This window comes from Ceratotherium simum, chromosome 9, assembly GCF_057802395.1.
Source record: "Ceratotherium simum simum isolate JZ-2026a chromosome 9, ASM5780239v1, whole genome shotgun sequence".
Lineage (NCBI taxonomy): Eukaryota > Metazoa > Chordata > Mammalia > Perissodactyla > Rhinocerotidae > Ceratotherium > Ceratotherium simum.
The window spans coordinates 19,380,671-19,399,811 of record NC_141908.1 but is presented as its reverse complement, the minus strand read 5'-3'; the positions used below and the strand labels follow the sequence as shown (position 1 = coordinate 19,399,811).

Here is a 19,141-nt window from a genome sequence, read left to right as displayed (position 1 = left end):
GCAAAAGTTTGAGACCCTCAGCTCAGCAGAACCACTTGGGATGGGACTACGATAAGGGAACGGTAAGTAACGCTGAGTAGAAGAGAATGAGCAATGCAGCAGCGAAAAGAAATTAGAAGATCCTATTCCAGCTAAAATCTTTTCCAAGGGCCACTTATTTTCTATAGGGAGGAGTATTAACACTCTGAAGCACTGACTAAGACCAATATCCCAAGATGTAAAGACAGAGAGGATTGGAGATAACCTGGTAGGATTCATTTAGTCTACTCACATTCCTGACTCCCATTCAGGGCTGAGCCTTTCTAGAAAAATGCTGATGGCTCTGCAGCTCCATCCAAAGATGACCAGCTAACAATTACTGATTGCAAAGGATGGGCAGCTCTCTCACAGAGCTAAAAAAACACTCACCTTGACTTGCAGGTGGGGACTGTGGGAGAACTGTGGGCAGGCTCGGCCTCAGCAGGCCTGGGAGGAAGGTGTCTTATAAGGCGAGGAAAGCTCATGCTGGGGTCTCTGTGTTTGGGCAGCTGTGCAGGATGAGGTGGACCTTCGAGGATACACAGTTTGGACTCTGATGGACAACTTCGAGTGGGCCACAGGCTTCCAAGACAAGTTTGGTCTGCATTTTGTAAACTACACTGACCCTTCTCTGCCAAGGATCCCCAGAGCGTCAGCCAAGTACTACGCCTCTATAGTTCGGTGCAATGGCTTCCCTGACCCTGCTACAGGGCCACACCCTTGTCTCCAGACTGAAGGTGAGATACGGCCCTGGGAGGGACTAAAGCTAGAGGGTGAGGGGTGAGAGGGGCCTTTTTCAATCTATTTTCTTCTACTTTATTACCCTCCTCTCTGCCTCTCCAGTCCTTCATTCATTCAACCAATATCTGTTTGTTGATTTATTTATTTAGTGAGGAGATCACCCCTGAGCTAACATCTGCCAATCCTCCTCTTTTTGCTGAGGAAGACTGGCCCTGGGCTAACATCCGTGCCCATCTTCCTCCACTTTATATGGGACGCCGCCACAGCATGGCCTGACAAGCAGTGCACTGATGCGCGCCCTGGATCTGAACTGGCGAACCCCGGGCAGCCGCAGCGGAGCATGTGCACTTAACCGCTTACACCACCGGGCTGGCCCTCAACCAATATTTATTTTCTCCGAATGCTCCAGACATTCTTAGGATAGAACAAAGCAACTTAAGGTTAATATTACCTGTAGCAACTAGGCCCTGGTCTGGGAACAGCAGGTCTAGATTTTTGTCCCAGCCCTTCCACTTACTTGAGACGTTAGGCAAGAAACTAGGCAAATGCTTCCGTGAGAAAAATACAATGACTGTGAAAATACAGTGCCGGGCACCATGTAAGGTGCCCAATATTTGTCGAATGAGTGATACACCATAAATTACTATACAGAGACAATTATCCAATTTAAATTATACTCTAATTGCTGATAGAGAGGTTTAAAAAACAAAACTACTTAACTTCAGGCCAGCCCAGTGGCGCAGCAGTTAAGTGCGCGCTCTCTGCTTGGCCGGCCCGGGGTTCACAGGTTCGGATCCTGGCCGTGCACCGACACACCGCTTGCCAAGCCATGCTGTGGCAGCGTCCCATATAAAGTAGAGGAAGATGGGCACAGATGTTAGCCCAGGGCCAATGTTCCTCAGCAGAAAGAAGACGATTGGCATGGATGTTAGCTCAGGGCCAGTCTTTCTCACAAAAAAAAAGAAAGAAAAAGAAAAAAACTACTTAACTTCATTCAGAGGCTGGTAACTCAGTGAAAGGGATGCATGCCGTCACCTTGGCAATGCGCACTGTGGGTACCCGTGTAATTTCTCTATTCCAAGGATCTAGTTTGGGCTTAACAGAGATTAACACAGATCCGATAACGACATCTGTGCTAGTGTGTAAACTGCCCTTTGTCATCCTTTCCTAGATGCTGGACCCACTGTCAGCCCCGTGAGAGAGGAGCAAGTTCAGTTCTTGGGGCTCACGCTGGGTGCGACAGAAGCCCAGACAGCTCTCTACATACTCTTTGCTCTTGTGCTTCTTGGAGCCTGTGGTGTGGCATTTCTGTCATATAAATACTGTAAGCGCTCCAAGCAGGCGAAAACACCACCAGGCCAGCAGGAACTGAGCCCGGTTTCGTCATTCTGACCCACAAGTTACCACCTGCTCCAGTTCTGCAAAATAAGCCTAGTTTCTTTGTATACCTCTGCCACCCACAAAACTCCTTAGCATCTTAGATTCTGCCCATACCAGACTTCTTCGTTAAGGCCTTCTGCACTGCTCGAGACTACTTTAATCTTGAAGGATTTCCCGTCCCTGATTAAAATGGAAAGATCTGCAAAATGCTCCAGTATCAGGAATTCTTTGGGGCATTAGAAGACCCTGCAAGTGGCTCTTGTGGAAATGTGCAGATACTGAACTCGTCTAGCAGTTCTGTGAGCCACTTAACTGGGCTGTTTTAAATTTCAGAGATTTTTAAAGGTGGAAACATGATTAAAAATCATAGCAATTCTCTTTATTAAGAAATCAACTCCATAGTGTAGATAGACTGCAGTGTTATCTCTGCCCTCTCTTCATGCTTCCTCACAGCCTCATACCTTGTGTTTCTCAGAAAATAAAAATGGTGTCGTGAACCGTGGCCTGTCTCCTGTGGGTGCTTTTCCTTGAGAAGGTAGTTTCCAGAGGAGTTTTGAAGTCACACAAACCATTTGGGGTGTCTAAGCTTTCCCACCAGACCAAGGCTTTCTGCTTACATTAAATATTCCCTGTGGCAGAGAGAGACACCATAACATACAGAAAGAGATGACCTTTGAACGATCCTTTATTCCACCTTTTATGTCCTTCCTGTCTCTCCTCTGTCTACGACATCTAAGGACCCAAGTATGACCTTCAAGACCTATGTGATCTGACCTTATATTGTTTCCTTTCTTCCTCTCTCAATTTGTGGTAGCTGTGAACTGCATGTAGGTCCTCGACTATTATCCCATATTCCTTTGTCTCTGCAAATACTATTCCTTCTACCTAGGATGCCCTTCTAAAAATAATGCCTGCAAGTCTCAGCTCAAATAATGTACTTTCCCTTCTGGATGTCTTCCCTGAATTCCCCAGGCAGACACTCCTTCCTCTACTTTGCTTGTAAATATTCCCTATTACAGCTTGACCACATTATAGTGGAACTGCATATTTCTCTATCAGCTTCTTGAGGCCAAATGACCATGTCTTACTGTCTCTAGCAAGCACACTTTGGAGACAGGGCATAGAAAGCACACCTGCTCCTTTTGTGTGTTTACTCACAAACTATATCCAGAGTAGTGGTGGCAGCATAGAAAGATGTGGTTTTTATCAATTCCCCTCAAATGTACTAACGAGACCACCTTAGTGTGGAACACTTAAAAACGTTATTTGGTCTATATATTCTTTCTAAATATCTGGGAGAAGGTTTTTTAAAAATAAAGAGTAGTTTTCAACTGGTTTTAAGAGGGTGATCATGCTTAAAATTTCATTTCTTATAAGCATTCCTTACCTGAATTGTTGTATCTATAGAAAATTGCTATCAAAACGTTCCACTGCCATGGGCCCTGACATGGCAGTCATAAACCTGTGGTACACAGCATTTTTCTCCATCAATAAACAGGAAAAGTTTGTCAGATGGGGATGAGGGTGATTCTAAAACTGATATTAAAGACACTTCTTGGGCAGGAGGACTCAGTATTATAAGCTGTCAATTATATACCTAATTAATCTCAAAATTCAATGTAACTTTGGGGGTGGGGCATGGACAAAATAATATCAAGTTTCACATTAAACAAACCTGTAAGAAGAGCCAGTATAAATCTGAGGAGGAAAAGAATATTAAAGCATATTATGAAGCTAGTTATAAAAAGTAGTTTGGTAGCACAGATACATCATCAGAGGAAAAGAGAGCCTAGACATAGACCAACTACATGTGGGAATAAAGTATGTGACAAAGGCGGCATTCCAAATCAGGAGGGAAGACAGATTATTCCATAAATCGTGGTGAGTCAACAGATTAGCTGCTGAGGATGTTAGCCAGAGGCATGGGGAAGGGAGCCAGATCCTTTCCTAGGATACCATATTTAAAGATTTTATTTATTCAGTTTTTTCCCCCCAAAGACCCAGTAGATAGTTGTACGTCATAGGTTCACATCCTTCTAGTTGCTGTACGTGGGACTCGGCCTCGCGTTGGACGGAGAAGTGTTGCCTCGGGGCGCTCCCGGGATCCGAACCCGGGCCGCCAGCATCAGAGCGCGCGCACTTAACCGCTAAGCCACGGGGCCGGCCCTCTAGGATACCATATTTAAATTAAAAAAAAAAAAAAAATGAAACCATGAGAATACTAGGATACATGGGTTATCCTAAAATACTAGGATACAATTTTTAAAATTAATTTCTGAAGTGGGAAAAGTATTTATAAGTAAGACTTATGACCCAGAAGCCATAAAGAAAAACACTGATAAATTTGACCACATAAAGATTGTGGAAATAATTACCATCATCAAAATACTCATCAAAAGATAAACAGGGAGAAAATATTTACAACCTATGCTAGACAAAGGGCTAATTTTCTTTACATACATGGAATTCTTATAAATCCATAAGAAAAAGATGAAACACAAAATAAAAATTGGCAAAGGGGCTGGCTCGGCAGCGTAGTGGTTAAGCTCACGCGTTCTGCTTCAGCAGCCCGGGGTTCGCAGGTTCAGATCCCAAGTGTGGACCTACGCACCGCTCATCAAGTCACGATGTGGCACAGATATTAGCCCAGGGCCAATCTTCTTCAGCAAAAAGAGAAGGATTGGCAACAGATGTTAGCTCAGGGCTAATCTTCCTCACGAAAAAAAAGGTGTTCAACTTCATCCATAATCAACACAATGCATATAAGATGCATACAATTTTTCATTTGTCATGTTTGACAAAGATGAAAAAGTATACTACAGCATTGGCAAGGATATGGGGATCAACATTCCCATACACTGTTGGTGGAGGTGTAAATTCATATAGCCTTTAGAGAAAGCAAAGTGGCAGCATCTCTTATAATCCAAACTGCAAACACCCTTTGACTCAGTAAGTTATGCAAACATCCTACAGGGATATTTTCACAGCTAGAAAGATACCTTCCCAAAGACGTTCACTGGAGCAATGTTTGTAATAGGAAAACATAAAAACAAGCAAAAAAATTGTAATAACCCATGAATGCCACAAGAGAATAGATAATAAGTTGGGGTACATGTATCAAGTTAAATGCTATGCAGCCAGTAATAAGCATGAGGTAGCTATGTGTTGATAGGGAAAGATTTTCAAGACTGTATAAGTAAAAAAGTAAGATGCAGAGTAGTATATATGATCCCATTTATTTAAAAAATAAAGATTACATATTTGCTTATATATGCATAAAAATTTTCTGAGATTACAAAAGAAACTGTTAATAGAGGTTACCTGTGGGGAATAGAACCGAGGGTAAGATGCAAGGAGGGAGGCTTCATTTTCATTTTATAGCCTTCTATACTGTTTTGAATTTTTTACCACGTATACTTCTTAAAATATAAAACTGACCTATTCAAAGATTGCGAACCATTCTTTTATGTATCTTTAAGATCTTTCTGACTTTTTTCAAGGCAAATTGACTTGACGTACTCCAAGTTTCTGCAAATATATTTCTATAGTTATTAGCAGGGTCACACCCATTTGACAGGTTTTTTTTAAATCACATATTGCTATATTTTTAAAGATGACAAACTTTTACTTAAATGGGATGCTTTGCTGGAGATTTTTCTTTTTCAAACTCACTTTTTAAATTATAGAAGTAATGTGATCATTGCAGAAAATTAGGAAAACATAAGGGTGCAAAAAAGAGAACTGAAACCACACACAACCATTCTCACCACTGTTAATGTTTGGTGTGTTTTCTTTACATTATATTAATACATAGTACTATCTATATATAAAAGCTAAGATCATACTGTACCTACAGCTCTGTATCTTGCTTTTTACCCCCAACACATACCAGGTACTCAATAAATATATGTTAAGTTGAATTGCTGAATTAGTGTTGTACCATTTCTCATCAAAAGTTAATTATTTCTGCAGAAGGCATTTAGTTGGTTTCTAGTTCTTAAGTAAAATAAATAACACTTAACGAATATGTTTGTACCTAAACTTTGTCTGCACTTATGATCATTCCTTAGAAAAAATTATCAGATCAAACAGTATGAAATATTTAAGATTCTGATAGTTTTTCAGAAAGATCACACCAGTTTTCACTCCTACCAACAGCAAAGCCTGTCTGTTTCCTTGCCAACACTATTACCATTTTTAAAAGTCAGTGTTATTTCATAGGTGAAAAACAAAGTTTGCTCTGAGAAAATTTCTTCCTCCCATTACAAAATAAAGTCAGAGACCTTCTACATATGTTCACTCAAGAGTGGTATCTTGCAACCTAAAAACAGAAGGTTGAAAGAGGAACTTGTCAAGCTTACTCTCTTCTTCAAACATTAGTGGTCTCCACTACCAAAAATATATGGATAAAGTAGCATGTAAGTCAGATTACTAATCTCTTTATAATTCTTAAGAATAACCAAATGAGTAAAAGGCATTATCTTTATTCCATACTTCTTGTCCTACACTACAGGTACTTTGGGTCTTTGAAGTGTGATTATCAACAGCAAATCTTCAGTATAAAGTTGAGAGAGAACTAGTTGTAGACTAGCAGTTATTTTGCATCTGCTGAGAACACAGACCAAACATGCAAAAGAAGTGATGACTCACTGACTTAGGACAGACAGTAACACAGCATCAATGTGTGTAAGAAAATTCCTTCTTTCAGTGATAGTTAAGGTAAGGTGGTCAGCTACTTTCCTGAGACAGCTCCAGGGCAGTACTGGAGGAAAACATCAGAGACACACAGCCTAAGCAGAGCCCTGTGCAACAAAAAGATGCTAGGATAACACAACTCAAAGCAAAAATAAGCTCATTCCGATTTTTGGAAAAGATTTTTTATTCAGTGTTTAAGATTAAAAACTACAAGATTTTGCTTGCAGCTGATGAGCAAAAAGAGAAAAGTTAAACATAAATTGTCATCTGATTAGCTAGTTAAAATGCTCTGACTCAGAGTCCAATTACTCAGTGACATACCAGTTACTCTGTGTAGGCTTAAGAGTTCTGGAGCAAAATCTCTCTGAACAGAATCTATCATCTGAGAGCAAAGGGCTAAGGGGTACATGAAATACTGAGTAAGAAAGCTGATAAAGGGAGACTGTGGCAGACCTTTTGATTCTTTTAGGCTTCTACAGTTGGTTACCATATGCAAAGACCTAGCAGCCAGTAAATTTATCTCTTGACTTGTCTGAGTTAAACAACTTTCACCCACTAAGCAGGAATAAAGAGACACTTTATAGATCAGTTAGAAAACATAAAGCAGTCCCACTTCTCCAGTAGAATTTTAGTTGAATTAAATCATAAGAGAAACAATGATTATTGCACAGTGTACTTGTCACACTACATCTGTTGAGTAGAATTTCCATTCCAAGTGTTGTTTTCATCTTCACCATCATCTTGAGTCCTCAATCTATATATCTTCCCCTCCTTTTTAAAGTCTTCTCCCCGTTTCTCCAGCACTCTCTTTCTGACTGGTTCCCTGATATAACAAAAGAGGGAGAAAAGAGAAGGCAATATAAAATGAAGACAGCAGTAATACAAAGCTGTTTCTTTAAACTTCCATTAATATAGGCAACTATATTTTAAGGCAAGTCCATAGGAGATAATTAAATCTATTAACGTAGTACTAGACTTTATACATTTTTGGCAGTTTAACTTCATCTGTTTTCCAAGCCAAACCAGCCAAATTATATTTTCCATTTCCATGTATTTCTTGATGACTTACTAAGCTTTAGAAGAGTGGGACCATTTGCCAACTAATTTTTCCTATCTTATTTATGCAAGCTGACATATTTACTAAAAAATTTATAACTTACACAGCACCCTAGAGGCTATCCAAAGCTCCATTCATACCCTAACTTATAGATATGGTCAATTAGCAATGTTTAATCCTTTCATAACCTTTAAGAATGATTTATTTATATATAAACAATTAAGAACAAACAGAACTTCATCTAAAAATGGGAAGGAACAGGGGTGAAATTTAAGTTAATACATTTCCCAATACTAGAAAGGGGGAGAGAGCGAGAGAAAAAAGGAAAATCAACAGTGGAACACAGAGCTTCGCCCTCTCAGATACACATTCATCCTATCCATTGCCTCAACCCAAGACCTGTTCCCTTATTTGGAAAAAGTTTTAAAAACCCAAACAGCAAGGTATCCATATTTCAGTAATTCATGATTAAATGCTTCCACCCTTGCTCAGTAAGAGTTCTAAAATTCAGCATTAACAAGGCCTAATTTTTATGCTATTCTAAGACTCGAGAAGAACTTCCGTGTCCCGACTTGAGTAACGTACTAAAGATATAATTGGTCTTCCTAACAGTTAAGAAAGCAGGATAAAGGCTAAATCGGCCCAATCGTAATATTTACACAAATCTTCATCTAGAGAATCAATGGAACACAAGATCCAGTAAGGGATCTCCTTACTGATGAAAGACAGAGGCAAGGAGTTTCATTACTTATCACATAGGATTGGTATGAGGATTTGCTATAATGCCTATTAACAGCCTAATAGAGTGTTTAACAATATATATTATAATAAATTGTGCTATTATTTAATTATTAGAAAGGGGTATAATCTCACCTTTTAAGAAAATATTTCCTGTTAATCTGCTTCAAATATGCAGAATCTTAACAGAGGTTATGAGCTAAATCATTAGTGTTGTCTATTAGTATTACCATTCTAACCCTGGCCATCTGCAATACAAGGCCTCTTACTTAAGGGACAAGTCCAAAATAACTCTCTGAAGGAGGCACCATTTTCAAGGGAATATCCAATTTCCTTGGTTTGGTTCTTCTCTGAATGACCCAGAGAAGGTGGTCAGCTAGCAGATCAAAGAACCACCAGGGTTAAAATTATCTAGTGCACAATGATTCCTCTAAAGAAATTATGCAAGATGACTGTGAGAAATTAATGGAATGAAATATCTTGTCAGACAAAACATGGCTAGTAAGAAAAATATTACTATTTAGACCTGAAAAAAAATCTACCTTTATAGTTATGGGATAAAGAGAATACAATAAATGAATAAGAGCCATAAAGGTGAAGTTGCTTTCCAAGGAACAGGTTTTACAAAGATGGCTGAGAAAACTCAGGTAGTGAGCTTCCCAGGAGAGATGATACAATAAATCTTCAGAACATTTTTTTCCCTAATACAGAAAGAAGGCAAAGTACCCACAATAAAATTTTTCATTTTGAATAAGGTATTGGGCATTACTAACATATTCTGCAAATGGGGAAAACACAAACAGATACCTTTTTTCCGAGTTGCTAGACGATCCAAGATTTGAGGGTTCTAATGACGCTGCTCTCACTGAGGTCTGTGCAGGAGGAGGATTACTAAATAAGAAGTTGCTAATCAATCTCCAGATGGCAAGGAATGGGTAAAGCACTGTCCCCAACAATGTCCAAAAGTCTCCACTGGAAGAATGTACCACGGATGTAGTTGGTCTTCCTGCCTAAAAATTAAGAAATAAACCAAGAAAAAGATTACCTCAGCCCAATCATTTCACACTCAAGCTATCTTTTATCTGGAAAAGAAAGTCCTAGTGATTTTAGTTTACTGCAAGAAGGCAAAATTACCATCTTTTGCTGTTTTTCAAGTGTATATAAACTTGTGGGAACTCCTGGAGCTCTGTTTTTTAAAGGAATAATCACAACACAGAAATTGGAAAGTAGTTCTCGGTGAAATGAACCAGTATTTTTAATAGAACTAAACTTTTGTAACGCAATTAACATCTTCAATAAGAAAGGCTTTCCTGATGATTAAAAAAAACGAAAACTTTCAAACCTCAGTGAATACAATTAATCCTGATTATTGGAGGGCTAACGGTTAGAGGTGTGGGGCTCTGGTTCAGAGCAGGGAAATCTACACTAACCAAGATACAGAAGACCCAGGCTCTCATCCAGCTGTGCAACTTCAGGTGGTACCCTGACAAAGTCATTTAAGCTTTCTGAGCCTCTTTTCCCACCAGAGATTAAAATATTATTGTGTAGATCAAATGGAATTAATATGTTAAAAATTAATGTTATTTTTATGTTAAAATAAAATGTTTTTTAAAAACTGGGTAAACAGGGGCTGGCATGGTGGTGTAGTGGTTAAGTTAGCACACTCCACTTTGGCGGCCGGGGGTTCACGGGTTCCAACCCCAGGCAGAGACCTACGCACCGCTCATCAAGCCATGCTGTGGAGGCATCCCACATACAAAACAGAGGAAGACTGGCACAGATGTTAGCCCACCAACAATCTTCCTCAAGCAAAAAGAGGAAGATTAGCAACAGATGTTAGCTCAGGGCCAATCTTCCTCACCAAAAAAAAACCCAAAAAACAAAAAACTGGGTAACAGTAGAGCTGTCCATAAATAAAAGACACTAAGTCTGTAGATTAGACAGATGCTCTTCATTTCTTATTTTCTTCTCCTACTGGTCATTTTTTGTATATGAAAGTAAGTGAGGAAAAAAGTTGAAAACTGAACTATTCATTTAGTGCCTCACTAGCAATACAAATATATAAAGCACAGGATAATGGAACAATAAACTGATCTAACATTTTTGGATGATTTAGATTTTAATTACCCACAGTACACCTTTCACCTTCCCTTTTGCTAATTACAAGAAACAACTAAGAGTAGAATAAACAGGATTGTAAGCATAGAAAAAATTTATACATATAATACATACTGGCAACAGTACCACTGAAGCACTTGGGGCAAGTTCCAAATCCAGTAATTTCTTTTTATAATCTTCTTTGGTAAACTCCCTTCTGGGAAACATGGTTGCTAATGAAAAGTTACCATAAGTGTTGCCAACAGTCTGTAAAATAACAATAAGTTTTAAAACCTTACAAAGGTGCCTTTTAAAAGATATGACATATTCATACATATCCAAAATGACTTTAATTAAAATTGCCTTAATTGTAAAAGTTCATTTAAATGTAAACTCAAAAACATTTAAAAAACTTGGTGCTTCAAAGAGGAGCTGAAAGCTATAAAATCCAAATAGTATTTAAAAGCTTTTATAACTCAAAAATGACCATAAGATAGCAAGAATATAGTTCCTAAAAACATATAAATAAACTGAATAAAGATGAACAAGTATATCTCTCTTAAGTATGGCTGCAGTTTGCCATTAGCCTTTTCAGTATCCTTTGGCAAACTTATGTTACTATTTCACAAATACACATTTGGATTATAAGTATTCCCTATGAAAAATCTGGAATAGACCAGAATTTCCCTCATATATACATGTACCATCAGGAGTTTTTGCCTCCTCCTTATCTCAAAGAATAAACGGTCCACAATCAACCCACACTATACATATAATCCCAGATCCAGAAACTTACATTGGGCAGCATCACAATCACCTTCACAATTTTAAGTCACCTATACTTGTAAAATCGTAGACAATTGTTTATCTTTCCCTGTAAGATTCCGAAGAGAGAGACTAACACTTTTGTTCTTTGTACATTTTTACTGTAGGTCATATACATACCTCTCACTGTTCTCACTCTAACATAAGGACACACAAAAAATACAAAATTAGGTCATTGTACTGAGATGAAGTTCTAACAGGACCGATGCAATCAAAGATCTCTCTCTCTTTTTTTTTTTTTTATCATGTGGCTCCCTCTTCACTTACCTGTGGCAGAAGCAATAAGACTCAGACCAGGGGTACCCACTTTGGGGAAGCCCCAGATGGAGCTTCAAGTAAAAAGGAGAATGATAAGAGGCTCTGTGAGGTTGGTTCTACTTTAAAGCTTAGCTAGGTGCCGGCCTGGTGGTACAAGCGGTTAAGTACGCACGCTCCACTGCAGCGGCCCAGGTTCGCCGGTTCAGATGCGGGGCGCACACTGACGCAACGCTTGGCAAGCCATGCTGTGGCGGCGTTCCATATAAAGTGGAGGAAGATGGGCACAGATGTTAGCCCAGGGCCAGTCTTCCTCAGCAAAAAAAGAGGAGGATTGGCAGATGTTAGCACAGGGCTGATCTTCCTCACAAAAAATAAAAAAATTAAAAAAAAATAAAGCTTAGGTAAAAAGAGTTCTTACAGTAAGTTTTTATATTGTCCTGCCCAGCTCACGAGTGGAGGAAGGCAGATAGCTTTCGAGGTATCCATCTCTTGGGACCCATAAGTGAGGTAGCAGATTGAATGCAGAGAAGAGGTCTAGCGGAAAGATTTGAACCCCAATTTTAACCTTAAAGTGATATATGAGACAAATACTAGTACCTACATGTAATCAGCCTAGCTCCTAAAGGACATTTGATGCCTAGAATCCATTTTAATAGGGAAACAATCAGAGAATAAAAACTAATTGGAACTCACTCATATCTTATTTTCTAAGATACCAAAATTCCAACCCATTAAGATTTTGAGTAAGGTCATGTTCTGGAAGTAAATTCCTAAAGAAGATACTTGTTGCCAAATAAAGATTACTGATCTTTAGGCTTGTCCAACTGGCAGATGGTGGGAAAATGGTCACCCCCAAAGCATACTAAGCAACCTGAAGAAAATGTGAAGAGAAAGGACCAAGAAAAACTGCATCCATTTTCAGGGGACAACTCCCTCAGATTAGACCTTTCGAAAATCACTTGTTTTTCACTCCTCCAGCTGAGAGTACTAAGCAGTGAGAAGGGTTTCCAGAGCCTACTGGACAACATCAGCAAATTCCTATTTTTGCACAACAAGCAGATATGCTGTTCCTATATGGCACTAACACATGATGAAAACTACACAACACCCCAGAGGTGTCTTTGCCTCCCTCCTGGGGATAAGTCATGTCTTATTCACATTCTTCAAATTCTGCTTGGAAATTTTCCCCTCCTACATTTTAATAACCTACTCATCTATCTCTACTACAACTCAAGACATAAATTTACCTGTGCAGCAAACTGCCTTGCTTCTTCTAGAGGAGCATCAGAAGGGAACTGATTTGTAAAGGAAGAACCATCAGGAAGACGGAATTGAATTCTTGCAACAGTGCTATGCAAAAAGAAAATTAAAGTCAGCATCTTTACCTCTACATAGTCTCAAACAATATCATTACAAGTTGGAGAAAATGGAAGTGGAAATGTGCAATGAAAAGTTTTTTTCCACAATGTCAGATCTTTTCATTTATTATTATTTTTTTTTTTTGATGAGGAAGGTTGGCCCTGAGCTAACATCCATCAGTCCTCCTCTTTTTGCTTGAGGAATACTGTCCCTGAGCTAACATCTGTGCCAATCTTCCTCTATTTTATACGTGGGACACCACCACAGCATGGCTTGATGAGTGGTGTGTAGCTCTGCGCCCAGGATCCGAACCCGCGAACCCCGGGCGACCTAAACAGAGTGTGCAAACTTAACCACTATGTCACTGGGCCATCCCCTGTAGTAAGTTTTAAAATGAGACGTCTGAGTCCTCCAACTTTGTTCTTTTTCCAGATTGTTTTGACTATTCTAGGTCCCTTATGCTTTCATATGAATTTTAGGATCAGATTCCTGCAAAAATTTTGGGCAAAAAAAAACAGCTGGGATTTTGATAGGGATTATGTTGAATCTATAGATCAGTTTTGGGAGTAGTGCCATCTGAACAATATTAAGTCCTCTGATCTATGAACACAGAATGACTTTCCATGTATTTCGGTCTCCTTTAATTCACTTAATAATGTTTTCTAGTTTTCGGTGTACAAGTTTTATACTTTTGTTAAATATAATCTTAAGTATTTTATTACTTTTGGAAAATAGTTTTTAAAAAGTAATTTTTATGATTGTAAAAGTAATGCTTATTAATTTTATAATATGGAAGATACAGAAAAGTACACAGAAGAAAATAAATATTAACCATAACCCAACTAGCAGGATGTACTGGAAATCTGAATTTTTGTCTTTGCAACATATTTTTGTTTTGGGAACTGCCTTATCCCTGCTACACGTCATTCATTCTGATATGATTATCAATAACATTTCCCCCACCTCCTTCACCATAGGGGTGGGCAGGTCAACTACCCCACCCAGAGAGCCCATATAAGTGGACAAAGTGATCAGTTTGGAGGTGGCCACATCACCCAAGCAGGGCCAATCAGAATTCTCCTCAGTGAATGATATGGGCTTTGAGAGAATGGTTAGTCTTTCCTCTCTGGGATCAGGAGCTCAAGATCTTTTCAGTTTCTCTGAAAATAAAGCTAAAACAGAAGAAACCAAGAGACTAAAAAAAGAGAGAGAAGAAAAAGTTCTAATATCCTTTAGATCCCTGGATCTAGCTATGCCTAACCAAATCCATCACTGGAACTCACAACTGCAAAGCCAATGGATTCCCTCTTTTGCTTAATCCTATACCCTAATACACATGAGATAATCACCACAATCATTTTGATGTATGTGCTTTCTGTCATTTGAAAAGAGATTTCTTGAGTCCTCTGTTATATTGCACATTCACATTCAATGACAAATACCAAAGGCAGCTGCCAAACTGGTCAATATGTCCTACTGGAAGTACTTATTACAGCCACAGCACATATCAGTGTTAAAAACCAGCCCAGAAATGCTGTTCTGCTCAGCTACCACACACACAGATGGTTTAGCAGGAAATAAAACACCTCCTTTCTCTTGCGGAAGAGTCCCTCTTGACTTCCATTTCTGCCTGTTTGGTGAGTAAGGCAGCAGCTTTAGCAGCTTCTACTTCTTCCTTTGTCTTTGCAAAACGAGCAGCTCTCTCTGCACGGTCCTTTAAAACAGTTGTTAGGCACTAATTATCTTTCACTGCCAGAATGATCTATTCACACATTTCCAAACACAAATGCACGAAATTACTTAAAGCCATACATGAACTTTATCACTATGGATCCGGTATTTTTCAGTTTTATCAAGTGTCAGAGACCAGAGTTGTTATTAAACAAACAAGGACTTGATTTTGGTCACTACTGTATCTCCAGAGCCTAGAACAAGGCCTGGCACATAATAATCAATAAATGTTTGTTGAATGAACAAACGAACAAACAATGTTAAGGTAGGCATGGTTTTCATATGTATTACAATTGCTTAATTCTAAAAGCAATTATTGCAAAACATCCTAAGATTTACTTGACATGTCTAAATCCTTTTAATGTTCCAAAAAAGAATGCTTGTGACTAGAGGAGACTGCCAGGTAACCAATTCTTAGCTTCTTTTCTAGGGCATCTTTGAAAACTACCTTTTGACCACTAATAAAATTCATAACATAACATGGAGAAAAATTACTTCAAAAAAATCATCTCTATCTTAATCCTAACTGTATTTTAATTCAATGTACAATTTCGAGTAAAAGGAAGCTGAGAATTGGTACTCTTTGAGTTACTAAAATCTACTATTTTCGTAAGCACAGTCTGGTAGTAAACCAAAAAGATTGTGCGTGGAAAAACAATTTCACAAATGTTCCAAAGTAAAGTATTAAAAATAAACTTAATACTCACCAACGCAATCTGCTGTTTTATACGCTCTCGAGCTGCCCTATCTTCTGCCTTTTCTCTGTTTCTTTCCTCTAACATTCTTTTCGTTAATTCTTCTTCTTGCTTTCTTTTATAATCCAACATTTCTTTTCCAGTTTTTCTCCTCTCAATTTCCTTCTTAATCTCTCTCTGAAGTAAAGAAAAAGTAAGTTTTATGAGCCAAAAACAATTTGGTAATCTGCTCTAGATATTACTTTGTATGCAGGAAAAGCTGCTTGTAGGGTACAGCTAAAGAAATAAAACAACTTCATAAGATGTAAGGGTCTAGTAGAATTTATTAACAACATAGGTTAATGGTCAAATATCTATCAATTTATAAATCTTTGCCAGTGGTTTATTAAGGTTGTGATGTGGTCAATGTAATTTGAAAACAAGCAGAATTACAGGTCTTTGGTTTCTAAAGTGAATGTGGTCCCCCCAAGGACAACAAGGCATTTATTTGGCTTAAAGAAATGATAACCTTCCTATACTAGAACCCCAAAGAGATCATACAGTTTAGGTGCACATGTTGAGAAAAAGGAATGGTGCACTAGAATGCAGCAACACCAGAGGGAAAATTCAGCAAAATGTCTACAAATTTCTTTTTCACAAACAGGAACTAAAAATTTGACCTGCATCAGACCAAACAATTTTAGTTCAAGTCTCTTTATCCTTAATGTAAAAGACTCACTGCAGAGGGAGAAAAGACGATCCAATTTATTCCTAGCAATTTACAAAAAGGACACAAAAAAGTGCACACTATGATCCTACTACATAAGACAGATAATTCCCCTCACTCCTCAGTGTGCTGCAACACTGAACTATAACCAGGAAGCCATCCTAGGTCTGCCAAATTGAATAGGGAATCAAACGTCCCCTCACTTAATGGAAGAGTGAAACAATCCTAGGTACATGAACTCTACCTGTTCTTCCTCTTTCCTTTTCTCTTCTCTCCTTTCTTCAAGTTTTTTGGTTAGTCTGTATTTTAAAAGTTTAAAAAAAAAAAAATACATTAACTGAAACATATCACGTTAATATAAAATACATTTAGGAGATTTATTTAGCTAAAAACAACTGGGGAAATGTAGAAACAAACAAACAAAAACGCTCCTGAAGGCAAAGCAACAGTTACCTTCCTGGCCTTCAACCCCCAGAGAAGTCCACAATGAGTCAGTGGGAACCACCAGAAGCCTAGCTCCTGCTCTCAGTGCCTCACCTCACACTTACCATTAGTTCCCTTTTTTCTCCCCTGACTTATCTGACAGTGATTTAAAAATATACATATACATCTTCAAACAAATATATAAGTCAATGACTTACAAATGCTTTACCCCTTACATTGAAGCAAACAGCAATACGGCATAAAATTATTAAAAATAAAAGCAAAAAACTAAAGACTAGTATTTATAAAAACTAATAATACAAAAATTGATTCCCAACTGTAAGAAGTTCATCATTTAAAAACTAATGATTCTGAAAGCAGACAGTGGTAATGGTTGTACAACCTTGTGAATACATTAAAACCCATGGAATTTTATGCTTTGAATTTTATGGTATGTGAATTATATCTCAATTTAAAAAAATTAATCGTACTTTCTCTAAGATGGATTTGGGTTACACTGGTGTATGTATTTGTTAAAACTGAGCTGAACAACTTGTCCCAGAAATTCAGGGAGTGCTCAAAGAAAGATGGCGATGTACGTCAAAAGGACAGAAGATCCAGCATAAAAGGGATTCTACTAGCCAAATTTCAGGCAATCTGTGCACCAAAAAGAATCATAAGAGAAATGAATTGTGACACAGTAGAGAACAAAAAAAGGATCCACGAAACGTCTTACTGCTGAGGGGAGTTATAAATTGGTATAATCACTTTGGAAAATAGTTTGGCCAGTATCTATGACCCAGAAATGCTCACTCTACAAATACACCCAAAAGATAGGTTCACTAAGACATGTACAAGACTGTTTAGAACAGCCCTATTTATAACAGCCCCAAATTGAAAACAGTTCAGACACCCATCAACAGTAGAATGGATAAATGAACTGTGGTGAAGTCAAATAACAGAATACTATACACACCAATGAGAGTGCACCAACCACTGCCACATGCAACAACACAGGAGAGCCTCACCAATACAATGCTGAGCAAAAGAGAGCAAACACAAAGAGTACATGTGGTATGATTCCATTACGAAGTTCACAAACAGGCAAAATTCATCTATGGTGTTAAGATTCAAGATAGTGGTTATCTTTGGGAGGGAAGCAGTAATTAAGAAGGGGGCATTAGGCCCCCAGTGCATGTAGTACACTGGTAATTTTCTATTTCTTGATCTGGATGCTGGTGTACAACAAGAAGTTTACTGAAAAAGGGGGGGAGGGGGCCGGCCCCGTGGCTTAGCGGTTAAGTGCGCACGCTCTGCTACTGGCGGCCTGGGTTCGGATCCTGGGCGCGCACTGACGCACCGCTTCTCCAGCCATGCTGCGGCTGCATCCCACATACAGCAACTAGAAGGATGCGCAACTACGACACACAACTACCTCCCGGGGCTTTGGGGAAAAAAAGCAGGAGGATTGGCAATAGATGTTAGCTCAGAGCCGGTCTTCCTCAGCAAAAAGAGGATTAGCATGGATGTTAGCTCAGGGCTGATGTTCCTCACCAAAAAAAAAAAGAAAAAGAAAAAGAAAAAGGTGGGGAGGGATGGAAAGCAGGAGGAGGTAGAACAAAGCACTTCCCTACAGAAGAATGCTAGCTAATAAATGAAGAAGGAATAGAACTTAGAAAAAAAAAATCACCATTTTTAACTACCAATGAAATAACTGATCCAAGCAAAAACAGACACCAAAACCAGTGGGTGAAAGTTTTCGAAGAACAGCATATTCACTGTTTCAAAGAATCACCCCATAAATAACTTATTAATTAGGGAAAAGGGTATCTTTATAATAGAGAAATCCAACAGACACCATCTTAACCAATGATCAAACTTATCACAAACAATGCACACATCTGATATTAGCTGCCTCCTGTGAGTAATGGGAAGGACAAAACACTACTTAGGTAATATTCTCATCAAAGTTGAACCTGAATCTAGACTGATGGAACAGGGACCAGATCAAGAAACATTCTAGAAACAACTACCCTAGACTCTTGAAAAACGTCCAAAACAAAAACAAAAACAAAAAAAGAAACAAAAGAAATGTTTTGGATTAAAAGAGACTAAACTAAATTTAGTGAATGATCCCTGACTGGATCCTGAATCATGGAAAAAAGTTATAAAAGACATTATTAGGATAACTGGGGAAATTTGAATATGATCGCATATTAATCTTACTATATTTACAATTTCTTGAGTATGAGAATACTATTGTACTGATATCTGAAAATGGATTTATTCTTTAATTATGTACCACTTGTAGAATTCTCTTCTGAGAAAAACAGATGCAATTTTCTTCTAATCTGGTTGAAAAGTCCACTGCATCTTACTCAATGACAAATCAACTCTTTTATCACTTTCGCATCTGGG

At 38.4% G+C, this 19,141-nt stretch overlaps 2 protein-coding genes across 4 annotated transcripts in view; one reads left to right on the top strand and one right to left on the bottom strand.

Annotated features, from left to right (window-relative positions):
* Window positions 1-2,151, top strand: part of LCT (lactase) — a 55,196-nt gene extending 53,045 nt beyond the window's left edge. For both annotated transcript variants that reach the window (XM_014782446.2, XM_087434938.1), the window contains exons 16-17: window positions 528-755; window positions 1,931-2,151. In XM_014782446.2, coding sequence (XP_014637932.1) covers window positions 528-755; window positions 1,931-2,151 — 449 coding nt within the window. The remainder of the gene's footprint in view (window positions 1-527; window positions 756-1,930) is intronic.
* Window positions 2,152-5,356: 3,205 nt separating this feature from the next.
* Window positions 5,357-19,141, bottom strand: part of UBXN4 (UBX domain protein 4) — a 36,367-nt gene continuing 22,582 nt past the window's right edge. For both annotated transcript variants that reach the window (XM_004423866.2, XM_087435108.1), the window contains exons 7-13: window positions 16,545-16,599; window positions 15,607-15,771; window positions 14,755-14,882; window positions 13,057-13,159; window positions 10,862-10,993; window positions 9,437-9,639; window positions 5,357-7,657 (exon numbers count right to left, since the gene is read on the bottom strand). In XM_004423866.2, the coding sequence (XP_004423923.1) occupies window positions 7,519-7,657; window positions 9,437-9,639; window positions 10,862-10,993; window positions 13,057-13,159; window positions 14,755-14,882; window positions 15,607-15,771; window positions 16,545-16,599 (925 nt within the window). In that variant the 3' untranslated portion in view covers window positions 5,357-7,518. The remainder of the gene's footprint in view (window positions 7,658-9,436; window positions 9,640-10,861; window positions 10,994-13,056; window positions 13,160-14,754; window positions 14,883-15,606; window positions 15,772-16,544; window positions 16,600-19,141) is intronic.